Here is a 13,216-nt window from a genome sequence, read left to right as displayed (position 1 = left end):
TTCGGGTGTCGTGGTAATTGGTTTCGGGCCTCGTGGTAATTGGTGTCGGGTCCCGTGATAATTGGTTTCGGGTCTCATGGTAATTGTTTTTGGGTCTCATGATCATTGTTTTTGAGTATCGTGGTAATTGGTTTCGGGTCTCATGCTAATTGATTTTGGGTCTTGTGGAAATTGGTTTTGGGTCTCATGGAAATTGTTTTCGGGTCTCTTGATCATTGTTTTTGGGTCTCATGATCATTAGTTTCTGGTCTCATGCTGATTGGTTTCGGGTCTCGTGGTTATTGTTTTTTGGTCTCGTGGTAATTGGTTTCGGGTCTCGTGGTAATTGTTTTTGGGTCTCGTGGTAATTGGTTTCGGGTCTCGTGGTAATTGGTTTCGGGTCTCGTGGTCATTGGTTTCGGGTCTCGTGGTCATTGGTTTCGGGTCTCGTGGTAATAGTTTTCGGGTCTCATGGTAATTGTTTTTGGGTCTCGTGATCATTGTTTTTGAGTCTCGTGGTAATTGGTTTCGGGTCTCGTGGTAATTGGTTTCGGCTCTCGTGGTAATTGTTTTCGGGTCTCGTGGTAATAGTTTTCGGGTGTCGTGGTAATTGGTTTCGGGCCTCGTGGTAATTGGTGTCGGGTCCCGTGATAATTGGTTTCGGGTCTCATGGTAATTGTTTTTGGGTCTCGAGAGCATTGTTTTTGAGTCTCGAGGTAATTGGTTTCAGGTCTAGTGGAAATTGGTTTTGGATCTCGTGATCATTGTTTTCGGGTCTCGTGATAATTAGTTTCTGGTCTCATGCTGATTGGTTTCGGGTCTAGTGGTAATTGTTTTCGGGTCTCGTAATTAGTTTCGGGTCTCGTGGTAATTGTTTTTGGGTCTCGTGATCATTGTGTTCGAGTCTCGTTGTAATTGGTTTCGGGTCTCGTGGTAATTCATTTCGGGTCTCGTGGAAATTGGGTTCGGGTCTCATTGTAATTGTTTTCGGGTCTCGTGATCATTGTTTTCGGGTCTAGTGATAATTAGTTTCTGGTCTCATGCTGATTGGTTTCGGGTCTTGTGGTTATTGGTTTCGGGTCTCGTGGAAATTGGTTTCAGGTCTCATGGTAATTGTTTTCGGGGCTCGTGATTATTGTTTTTGGGTCTCATGATAATTAGTTTCTGGGCTCATGCTGATTGGATTCGGGTCTCATGGTAATTGTTTTTGGGTCTCGTGGCAATTGGTTTCGGGTCTCGTGGTAATTGGCTTCGGGTCTCGTGGTAATTGGTTTCGGGTCTCGTGGTAATTGGCTTCGGGTCTCGTGGTAATTGCTTTCAGGTCTCCTGGGAATAGTTTTCGGGTCTCGTGGTAATTGGTTTCGGATCTCATGGTAATTGGTGTTGGGTCTCGTGATAATTGGTTTCCGGTCTCATGGTAATTGTTTTTGGGTCTCGAGATCATTGTTTTTGAGTCTCGTGGTAATTGGTTTTGGGTCTCATGCTAATTTGTTTCGGGTCTCGATGTAATTTGTTTCAGGTCTCGTGGTAATTAGTTTCTGGTCTCATGCTGATTGGTTTCGAGTCTCGTGGTAATTGGTTTCGGGTCTCGTGGAAATTGGTTTCGGGTCTCATGGTAATTGTTTTGGGGTATCGTGATTATTGTTTTTGGGTCTCATGATCATTAGTTTCTGGTCTCATGCTGATTGGTTTCGGGTCTCGTGGTAATTGTTTTCGAGTCTCGTAGTAATTGGTTTCGGGTCTCGTGGTAATTGGTTTCGGGTCTCGTGGTAATTGTTTTTGGGTCTCGTGATCATTGCTTTTGAGTCTCGTGGTAATTGGTTTCGGGTCTCGTGGTAATTGGTTTCAGGTGTCGTGGTAATTGGTTTCGGGTCTCGTGGTAATTGGTTTCGGATCTCGTGGTAATTGGTTTTGGGTCTCGTGGAAATTGGTTTCGGGTCTCATGGTAATTGTTTTCGGAGCTCGTGATCATTGTTTTTGGGTCTCATTATAATTAGTTTCTGATCTCATGCTGATTGGATTCGGTTCTCGTGGTAATTGTTTTCGGGTCTCATGGTAATTGTTTTTGGGTCTCGTGATAATTCGTTTCTGGTCTCATGCTGATTGGATTCGGGTCTCGTGGTAATTGTTTTCGGGTCTCATGGTAATTGGTTTCTGGTCTCGTGGTAATTGATTTTGAGTCTCGTGGTAATTGGTTTCGGGTCTCCTGGTAATTGGTTTCAGGTCTCGTGGTAATTAGTTTCAGGTCTCATGGTAATTGGTTTCGGGTCTCCTGGTAATTGGTTTCGGCTCTCGTGGTAATTGGTTTCGGGTCTCGTGGTAATTGTTTTCGGGTGTCGTGGTAATAGTTTTCGGGTCTCATCGTAATTGGTTTCGGGTCTCGTGGTAATTGGTTTCGGGTCTCATGTTAATTGTTTTTGGGTCTCGAGATCATTGTTTTTGATTCTCGTGGAAATTGTTTTCGGGTCTCATGCTGATTGGTTTCGGGTCTCGTGGTAATTGTTTTCGGGTCTCGTGGTAATTGTTTTTGGGTCTTGTGATCATTGTGTTCGAGTCTCGAAGTAATTAATTTCGGGTCTCGTGGTAATTGTTTTCGGGTCTCGTGGTAATTGGTTTTGGGTCTCGTGGTGATTGTTTTCGGGTATCGTGGTAATTGGTTTCAGGTCTCGTGGTAATTGTTTTCGGGTCTTGTGGTAATTGGTTTCGGGTGTCGTGGTAATTGGTTTCGGGTGTCGTGGTAATTGGTTTTGGGTCTCGTAATTGTTTTCGAGTCTCGTGATAATTGTTTCCGAGTCTCATGGTAATTGGTTTCGGGTCTCGTGGTAATTGTGTTTGGGTGTCATGATAATTAGTTTCTGGTTTCTTGCTGATTGGTTTCGGTTCTCATGGTAATTGTTTTCGGGTCTCGTGGTAATAGTTTTCGGGTGTCGTGGTAATTGGTTTCGGGTCTCATGGTAATTGGTGTCGGGTCCCGTGGAAATTGGATTTGGGTCTCCTGGTAATTATTTTCGGTCTCGTGATCATTGTTTTTGGGTCTCGTGATAATTAGTTTATGGTCTCATGCTGATTGGTTTCGGGTCTCGTGGTAATTGTTTTCGGGTCTCGTCATTGGTTTCGGGTCTCGTGGTAATTGTTTTTGGGTCTCTTGATCATTGTGTTCGAGTCTCATGGTAATTTGTTTCGGGTCTCGTGGTAATTGATTTCGAGTTTTGTGGAAATTGTTTTTCGGGTCTCGTGGAAATTGGTTTCGGGTCTCGTGATCATTGTTTTCAGGTCTCATGATCATTGTTTTTGGGTCTCGTGATAATTAGTTTGTGGTCTCATGCTGATTGTTTTCGGGTCTCGTGGTAATTGGTTTCGGGTCTCGTGGAAATTGGTTTCGGGTCTCGTGGAAATTGGTTTCGGGTCTCATGGTAATTGTTTTCGGGGCTCGTGATCATTGTTTTTGGGTCTCATGATAATTAGTTTCTGGTCTCATGCTGATTGGATTCGGGTCTCGTGGTAATTGTTTTCGGATCTCATGGTAATTGTTTTTGGGTCTCCTGGTAATTGTTTTTGGGTCTCGTGATCATTGTTTTCGGATCTCGTGATGATAAGTCTCTGGTCTCATGCTGATTGGTTTCGGGTCTCGTGGTAATTGTTTTCGGGTCTCATAATTGGTTTCGGGTCTCATGGTAATTGTTTTTGGGTCGCGAGATCATTGTGTTCGAGTCTCGTGGTAATTGGTTTCGGGTCTCGTGGTAATTGATTTCGGGTCTCGTGATCATGGTTTTCGGGTCTCGTGATAATTCGTTTGTGGTCTCATGCTGATTGGTTTCGGGTCTCGTGGTAATTGATTTCGGGTCTCGTGATCATGGTTTTCGGGTCTCGTGATAATTCGTTTGTGGTCTCATGCTGATTGGTTTCGGGTCTCATGGTAATTGTTTTCGGGTCTCGTGATCATTGTTTTCGGGTCTCGTGATAATTCGTTTGTGGTCTCATGCTGATTGGTTTCGGGTCTCGTGGTAATTGGTTTCGGGTCTCGTGGTAATTGGTTTCGGGTCTCGTGGTAATTGGTTTCGGGTCTCATGGTAATTGTTTTCGGGGCTCGTGATCATTGTTTTCGGGTCTCATGATAATTAGTTTCTGGTCTCATGCTGATTGGATTCGGGTCTCGTGGTAATTGTTTTCGGATCTCATGGTAATTGTTTTTGGGTCTCGTGGTAATTGTTTTTGGGTCTTGTGATCATTGTTTTTGAGTCTCGTGGTAATTGGTTTCGGGTCTCATGGTAATTAGTTTCGAGTCTCGTGGCAATTGGTTTGGGGTCTCGTGGTAATTGGCTTCGGGTCTCGTGGTAATTGCTTTCGGATCTCGTGGTAATAGTTTTCTGGTCTCATGGTAATTGGTTTCGGATCTCATGGTAATTGGTGTCGAGTCTCGTGGTAATTGTTTTTGGGTCTCGAGATCATTGTTTTTGAGTCTCGTGGTTATTGGTTTTGGGTCTCGTGGTAATTGGTTTCTGGTTTCGTGGTAATTAGTTTCTGGTCTCATGCTGATTGGTTTCGGGTCTCATGGTAATTGTTTTCGGGTCTCATGGTAATTGTTTTTGGGTCTTGTGATCATTGTTTTTGAGTCTCGTGGTAATTGGTTTCGGGTCTCATGGTAATTGATTTCGGGTCTCGTGGTAATTGGTTTCGGCACTCGTGGTAATTGGTTTCGGGTCTCGTGGAAATTGGTTTCGGGTCTCATGGTAATTGTTTTCGGGTCTCGTGATCATTGTTTTTGTGTCTCATGATCATTAGTTTCTGGTCTCATGCTGATTGGTTTCAGGTCTCGTGGTAATTGCTTTCGGGTCTCGTGGTAATTGCTTTCGAGTCTCGTGGTAATTGCAGAGATGCCAACTTTTGGAAATCAGAATTAGGGAGGATTTTCAACCGACACCAAATAATGTGCGCGAAGCGCACATCTCGAGCGCGGAGCGCTCGACCCTTGCGGCGGGGTCAAGGGCCCGCCTTAGGGCCCTGGAAGCTCTGGGGTTCTAGACGCTCTCTAGTGCCCTCTGAGCCCTATTTTGGAGCATTTAACATGTTAAGAATTCCCACTTTTTGAACAAAAAAAGGGGAAAATTGTGCACTTTTTAATGTTACATGTATGTTAATATTAGTAAGTTAGGGGACAATCAAAGATTAACAAAAAGCACAAAAGAAGCAATATTTTTCTTACCTTACTGGCTGGTACTACTGCTGCTTGCTTTTTCCATGGCAGCTTTGCTGAGTGACAGCTGTGTGGCTCTTTTAGCCCTTCTGATTATGTCTTTGCTGTATTCTCTCTGGTAGCAAGGGGTGCTATGAGCTAGTTTTTCAATTAAGAGAGCTTCCAGGGTTTTGACACTCAAATTGGGACGAAATTCAGTATGATTCTTCCGTACAAGACTGAGTGCCCGCTCACATGATGCGTTCGAATGAGGAATGACCAAGATTCCCTTCATCACTTTGCTCAAATTAGGATACTTCTTGGCACCAGTGCAGGGATCTGTGAGCTGTGAAATCCGATGCCACTGCTCATCCACTCTCACTGTCTCAGTAGCAATTGTAGCTATGGAGGCGTCTGCCTGGTAGTGAGCGAATTCACTCTCAAGACTGTCTATGTCACTATCACCGCCACTGAACAGACAGGGGAATTTCTTGATGAAAAACTCCACACAGTCAAACCCCACTTCTTGGTGTAGCTTAACATCCAGCACCTGAGCATGCTTGGCTAATTCATCATCTAGCGGCCAGGTTTTGAAGATGTAATTGCAGGCTTTCACATAATATGAGCGAACTGCACTGAAGAAACCTTGGATGTCTGACTCACTCAGAGTGAAGGTGGATTTCTTGAGACTCCTTTGTTCCCTTATATACAGTTTGGCATCGTTCCCAATCATGAGGTCCTCATCATTCTTCTGATGATTTCTGTCAGAGAAGGGTACATTTACCAGAGCAACCGATGACACCGATGGTTTCAAAAACCGTACGAAGATATCTTTCAGAAGACCATTCAATTCTCCGTGCAGGAGATGAATACAGGGTTCGTCTCTTTGGAGCAGAAGATTCCCCTTCTCAAAAAGCTTGTTAGCATATCGAAGGAAGAAACAATAGAGTTTTGTTTGTGGAGACAAGAACATCCTGTTGACACGTTTTTCTCTAGATTCCTGCACAGTGTTTGAGGAAGATGCGCTTTTAGTTGTAGAACTCGTAGTACACTTAGCCGCAGGGCGATCACACTTGCGTTTACTGCCAGCAGAAGAGGTCAGACTCGTAATACCAGATCCAATTTTACGTTTGAGGAGAGAGCTTGAGGTAGGTGCAGCCAAGGAAGAACACCTCTGATTCGAAGGTTTTGCTGAGCTTCTATCAAGTGATTTGGCAAAAGCAGAACTTAACTTGGGTCCTTCTTTGCCTGTAGATGGGACTATCACAGTCTTTCTCGACTCTGAAGGGATCTGCTTTGTAGATGAACGTGATGAAGGGCCGGTGATGCTACCTGCTCTCAGCATTGGTTTTGGTGCTGTCCCTGCTGTCTTCTTCGCAGCAGATACTGCAGTGGTAGTGGTGAATGCTGCTCCACTAGTGCTTGATCCTGCAGTGCCAGTACTGGCAGTAGATACAGTGCCGTCCTTCTTGCTCGTTGTTAGAGTCTTGGCTACAGTTGGTTGCATTTTTCTTCGTACTTCTTCTTTGAAGAAGAGGCGAAGTGGCTCCCACTGTTCAATCAGCCTGTCTAGGCACTGACCAAGGGACAGCCACCTTGTTGCGACATGCTTCAGAATCTTGTGTGTCGGGGCATCACAGAGTTCTTGCAGTGCTTTCACTCCTTTGACGCGTTTACTACTTTTGTCCAAGTAGTAGTAAATATCGATGAGAAAGTCATCTAATTCAATGGGTAAGGCCTGAGCCGCCTTCTTGGCCGTATTGTGCATCATATGGCAAGGGCATCCCATGATGTAGCACTCTGGATTTTGTTTGTGGATATAAGCAGCGACTCCTTTGTGCTTGCCCACCATGACAGAGGCATTATCAGCACAAAAGGAAACACAATTTCCCCACGGAATTTTCCTGTCACTGAACTCATGATCAAGCAGTTTGAAAATGTTTTCTCCAGTGGAATCTTGTTTGCACGCAGGCAAACTTAGCAAACCTTGCTTCACAATCCCAGCACTGTTGTCATAGTACGAAATCAGGACAGGATATAGCTGGGCCTCACCACTGTCATTGCTACCGTCTGTAGCTAGGCTAAATGGAGCTAGTCTAGCAATATCGGCAATAGATGAAGCAGTAACATTTGACAACTCACCAATTATTGCTGAAGTTTTTGCTCTTGCACATCCATACTTTGAAGCAACTTTTGAATCTGGAAACATCTTTTGAAATAGAGGTCCAGCATGATCTGAGACTGATATGGGCAAGTTATGTTCCACAATAAATCCACTAAAGAGAAGTTCCGCTCGGGTAACATCCTCTTCCTCGCTTGTCCCTTGTTTGGTGAAATAATTCAGAAGTGTACCGGTACTCGTGCTCGAAGATCTCTCCTTTGCAATGTCTGTGTGCCGTTTGCTTCCAACGTGCTTCCGAATATCATCGCGACCTCCGTGCTCAACTGAAATATCAACGCTGCATACTGTACAATACGCATGATGAATTCCTCTTTCAGACTTTCGAATACACGGGTATTGGAGACTGTATTCGGTCTTGTACTTCTGAGACCATTTCTTGGTCTTCGTAAGCTTCTTTTCTGCCATTTCGTAATCAACATCGAGGGCTTGAAGCATCGGTAACTTCGAAGTCGATGTTCCACAGCTGCAGCGCGACTCGTAGAACTCTAGCGGCTGTTAAACACCGCACGGTGGTCGCGACCGCCGGGCTGGTACGGGGCCCAGCTGCATGCAGTGAGCGTATCGCATGCATATACACTGTGCATACATACCGCATGCACTGTATTGCACACATACCGCATGCACTAAATCTCAGTGCATGATCGCATAAGCGAGATCCAGACCCAATGTTTCGCTGCTCCTCATTTGAATTTGCAATTTTTTACGTACAATTTGGTAGCAGCGAACGTTATGGAGTTACCACATGCTATACGTAGCAGACGATGCTTTTCATTCAATTCTCATACTAGTACATTCTGATTAGTGAACAGTGCAAAAATATCAAAATTTCGGGAGGATAAGGATAGTGATCGTAAGGGCGGGAGTTTGGGTGAATTTTCGGAAGCCTCCCGATGAAATCGGGAGGGTTGGCATTACTGTAATTGGTTTCGGGTCTCGTGGTAATTGGTTTCGGGTCTCGTGGTAATTGTTTTTGGGTCTCGTGATCATTGTTTTCGGGTCTCATGGTAATTGGGAAAACTGGCGGGAATCGGGAAAAACGTAAATGATGACAAGTCTGGAGACGGCGATGGTTCACGAGCAATGCACACGGTTCGCCTTTTTTATTTTTTGACCTTCGAGGGGACGCCACGGGCAAACTGGCGGGAATCGGAAAAAACGTAAATGATGACAAGTCTGGAGACGGCGATGGTTCACGAGGGGACGCCACGGTTTCGGGTCTCGTGGTAATTGGTTTCGGGTCTCGTAGTCATTGGTTTCGGGTCTCGTGGTCATTGGTTTCGGGTCTCGTGGTAATAGTTTTCAGGTCTCGTGGTAATTGTTTTTGTGACCTTGTGACCTTGACCTTGGGACGAAAATGAAAAATCGAGCTCCGTGGGGCTATGCAGGTGCCATTGGGCATACCAAAACCCCTGCCAGATTCGACAAACCCCCTCGGAGAAGATATTACTTGAAACTGGCTACCCCCTAAAAACACGTTTTTTGGGCGTGGCTCCGCCCATAATGGGTGCAGCACGCCCATTCTCAGGAAAACACAACTAGATAATGATATAAACCTCCCACCCAAATTTTATCAGGATCGGATTAAAACCCACGGAGCTGTGCTCGGGACAGACAGACAGACAGACAGACAGACAGACAGACAGACACACACACACCCATAACGAATATAGTGGTCACTTACTGACTCGTGAATCAACAAGTGTGATCTGTGGTGCCTAATGTGGGTTAGGTTTTATTTATTTATTATTTCCCTGTAAATACAGTGGCCTGCAAAAGCATTCACCCCCTCCAAAGTTTTCATACTTGTATGCCACCTGAGCTTATTTCAAAATGCTTCAAATCAACCTTAATATAGTCTTCACAAACGACCCCAAAATGATAAAGGTGAAAAATTCAGATAAAATGTAAACCAGTAAGATGAACAGGGAAAATCAGATGATTCACAGTTACATAAGTATTCAAACCCTTTGCATAATTAACCCAAAATCACTTCAAGAGCAAATTATTTGTTTGAAAGGTTAGAAAATAAGTGTAATAGGTTTCACCTGTGTGTAATGAATGGTTTCACTTGAAAACTTAAGCTCCCCCACATATCTTAGGACTTTTAAGGTACAACTCACGTGGTCAACCAACAAGGTACTGTACATTGATGACTCAAAGTCTACACCCCGTATCAAAATTTTCACCTTTTGTTGCCTTATGGCCTGGAATGAAATTTCATTTCATCAGACGTTTTCCACCTTTTTTTTTGTATACATTGTCAAGGCTCGTATGACAGCTAACACACAACGCACAACAAAGAGGGGGGGGCATGAAATAAGACGGGTGGGAGAGGGAAGGACAAAGCAATGGGGAATAGGGACATGAGGAGATCTGTGGAAGGGAGAGGGATGGGGTAGGGAACACGGGGTATACAAGATGGACACTACAGGGACTTTCAGGAAGGAAAGCAGGGAATTTGACGGAAGTGGGTTTGGGGTGGATTAACGGAGGGAGAAAAGATCGAGGATTTGGATGGGGGACGATAAGAGGTGGTAGTGAACGGCTGTTTTGAAGGTCTAGTCTGCAGGGAAGAATGAGATTGAACAGAGTGAGGGAGTTTATTCTAAAGGCGGGGAAAAAGAGGAATAAAATAGTGAAGGTGAGCAGTGATTCGTGATTTTGGTAGTTTTACCAGAAGGGGGTTGTTGGCAGACCTTGAGTGCCCTGCGGAAATATGGGGGGGGGGACAAATCGCAGACAGAGCAGGGGAGGTGATACCGGAGAGGAGACAGTGGAAGACAGAAAGACCACCGACCTGCCTGTGGTGAGAGAGTGAGAGGCCAAAGACTCAGCCTCACCGCGGGAGATACAGTACCAACGATCCTAAATGCCTTGGTTTCCACAGCATGAAGCTGAGAAAGGTGAGAGGCAGGAGCACCAACCCAGAGGGGAGAGCAGTACTCCATCAGGCTGTGGATGAAAGCTTTGTATGTGGTCAGGAGCTCAGATGGGCTGAGGAAGGACTTTGCACGCCGGAGGATTCCCAGTCGGCGACTGGCTTTGGCGGCCAGCTTGGAGATGTGGCTTTCCCAGGAAAGATCATGGCAGATAGTGAGACCCAGAAGCTTCAATGAAAGGACTTCTTTCAGCGGATTGTTGAGAAAGTAGATTGGGGGGGTGGGAGGGGGGTCCAGAGGGTCCTTTCGGAGAGACATAGTGAGAGTGTGAGATTTGTCAGGATTGAAAGACATGTTCCACGTGTTAGACCAGTTTGTGATTTTACCCAGATTTGCAGAGAGCGAAGAAGCTGCTGCCTGCCGGTCTGAAGCATGACAGATGGTATGGCAGATGACAGATGGTGACCTTGCTGGTGATTGGGAGAAGCCTGATTGCTAATGCCACCACCATTGCAATTACAGACCAAAGAGACAAATAGGATTTTCCAGGGAGTCGGAGAGATCATTGATTAAAACCAGAAAGAGAACAGGGCCCAGAACACTACCTTGAGGAACTGCAGCCTGGACAGGAAGAGGGGATAAGAGAACTCCATTAAGGGCCACACGTTGGCTGCGATAGGAGAGGAATCATATCTGTATCATATCTTCCCGCGATGAGGCTGAGACTTTGGGTCTCTCATTCTCTCACTACAGGCAGGTCAGTTGTCTTTCTCTCTTCTACCGTCTCCTCTCCAGACTCCCCCCAGCCTAAGTTCCATCTGAGATATATCACCCCCCAGTCACCCCCCATATTTATACAGGGCGCTCAAGGTCCGTCAGCAACCCCTTTCTGGTAAAACTACCAAAATCAAGAATCACTGCTCACCTTCACTCTCCCATTCCTCTTTTTTCCTGCCTTTGGAACAAACTCCCACACTCTCTTCAATCCCACTCTTCCCTCCAGGTCTTCAAAACAGCTGTTCACCACCATCTATCTTCCCCCATTCAAATACACAATCTTTTCTCCCTCTGCGAATCCACACCAAACCCACCTCCTTTCCTTCCTTAAAGTCCCTGTTGTGTAAGGACCTGAAAGTCCCTGTAATGTCCATCATGTTTAGCCTGTGTACCCTGCCCCATCCCTTTCCCTTCCACAGATCTCCTCATGTCTCTATTCCCCACTGTTTTTTCCTTTCCTCTCGCACTGCTCTTGTCTCCTGCTCCCCTTGCTGTACGTTCTGTGTGTTAGCCCTCATACGAGCCTCGACAGTGTGTACCAAAAAAAATTGCAGCATGGTAAATCAGAGGTTTTATAGTGCAGGATGGTAAGTTGGTGTTTTCAAACTTTAACTTAATGTGTCTCATTAACCGGAAGAAACAGGTATAAAAAAATAAATAAAAAGTCCTTTAAACATGCTTTAAACAGCTTAAGTCACTCGCTCTCAATGTGTAGTTTATATAAAGAAGTCTGTGTGAGCACACACTGTTTAAAGAGATTAGTCTATCGACACGATGTGGAATTGAATGATTATATCATAGAATGGATTCATAAAACATCGAGGAGTGCAGAGTGTCCTGTGCCTGCGTCCGATTACCTTTGAGCAGTTGAGCATCGTCGCTGGGGTCTTTGGAAAGAGAATCACAAGATTCCTGCTTTACGCTCTCATTGCTCAAAACATCCTGGATAATCTGAAGAAAGTTTCTTTGGGAATTTTCTGCCTTCAAGAGATGAGTTTCATCTGCAAATCATCAATTTTATTACGAGGAAGAAAGCAAAAACATTTTTTTTTTCAAAATTTGTATTGTCAAACCTTTGTTGTGGGAAAATGAGTGTTCTGGACCAATTTCCCAACCAACACCCTTCCCCCAGTGGAACACCGCTCCACCAAACTGACATGTCCTTCAGTTCACCAATCAGGGATAAAGCTGTCATTCACCATATACCCATAAAACTTAAACTTGGGGAATATGTTCAGTCGAAATTCACCAAAAAGCTAATTTGGAAGTTTATTAATCATGCACACCCCTTACATTTTCACGAAACCATGCTGGGTAAAGACATATATCAAAATTAACATTTGGGGATTTCTCGTAAGGAAAGAGTTACCATGATTATGTTATACCACCAGGTCTTCTTAAACAGTGTGACGTCGACACTATCATTCTCGACTTGTGTCATGCAGCACTAATGGAAGAAGATAGACCAAAACAATGACTGATCTTTAAATATGGTTCCCATTCCAAAATCACGAGATGTCGGTCTTGGCAGCTTATCGTGGTTTTCGCTCAATCCCAAGAGTTGCCAAGATCTACAATAAAATGATTTTCAACCAAATCCATCCTGCTCTTGACAAATACCTGAGGCGAAAACCAAAATTGATTTCAGGTCGAAAGGACAACCGTTGTGACACATTTTTGTCCTGCGAAGACTAATTGAAGGAATTTGTGACAACAACCTTTCTGTAACAATGACATTCATCGACTTTCGAAAAGCCTTGGACTCCATCCATCGTGCCTAGATTATAAAGATCCTATCTGCATGTGCAATCCATGATCAACTTGTGAAGGCAATTTCCAATGTGTCTAGGGACACATATACCAAGATACTCTCACCCGATGGAGAAACAGAGCTTTGCCAAATTCTAGCCGCAGTACTGCAGGGAGACACCCTTGTCCCTCACCCACTTGATTCCACACTCAGAGACGCCATCAAGGGCAAAGCGGAGGAATTGCGGTTCCAACTAGAACAAAGAAAAAGTAGAAGAGTCAACCCAAAGGTTCTTACTGATCTCAACTTTGCCGATGACAAAGCCTTATTGTTAGAATTAATTGATTAAGCGCAAATAACTTCTCCAGAGAATCAAAACAAGCGCTGGTAAGATAGGCCTAACAATATATGCAAATAGAGCGAAAGTGATGGCATTCAACCAGCCGAGAGAGGTCTCGATTAAATCAAACGATGGA

General features: G+C 44.7%; 1 protein-coding gene across 3 annotated transcripts in view; it reads right to left on the bottom strand.

Annotated features, from left to right (window-relative positions):
* Positions 1 to 13,216, bottom strand: part of LOC147009083 (uncharacterized) — a 124,476-nt gene that overhangs the window by 45,759 nt on the left and 65,501 nt on the right. For all 3 annotated transcript variants that reach the window (XM_085862669.1, XM_085862670.1, XM_085862667.1), the window contains exon 7: positions 11,848 to 11,991. In XM_085862669.1, the coding sequence (XP_085718795.1) occupies positions 11,848 to 11,991 (144 nt within the window). The remainder of the gene's footprint in view (positions 1 to 11,847; positions 11,992 to 13,216) is intronic.

This window comes from Eptatretus burgeri, chromosome 17, assembly GCF_056783735.1.
Source record: "Eptatretus burgeri isolate ZD-2024b chromosome 17, Ebu_testis_v1, whole genome shotgun sequence".
NCBI classification, from domain to species: domain Eukaryota; kingdom Metazoa; phylum Chordata; class Myxini; order Myxiniformes; family Myxinidae; genus Eptatretus; species Eptatretus burgeri.
Note: the sequence above shows the minus strand (reverse complement) of the source record. Positions and strands in the feature narration are given on the sequence as shown.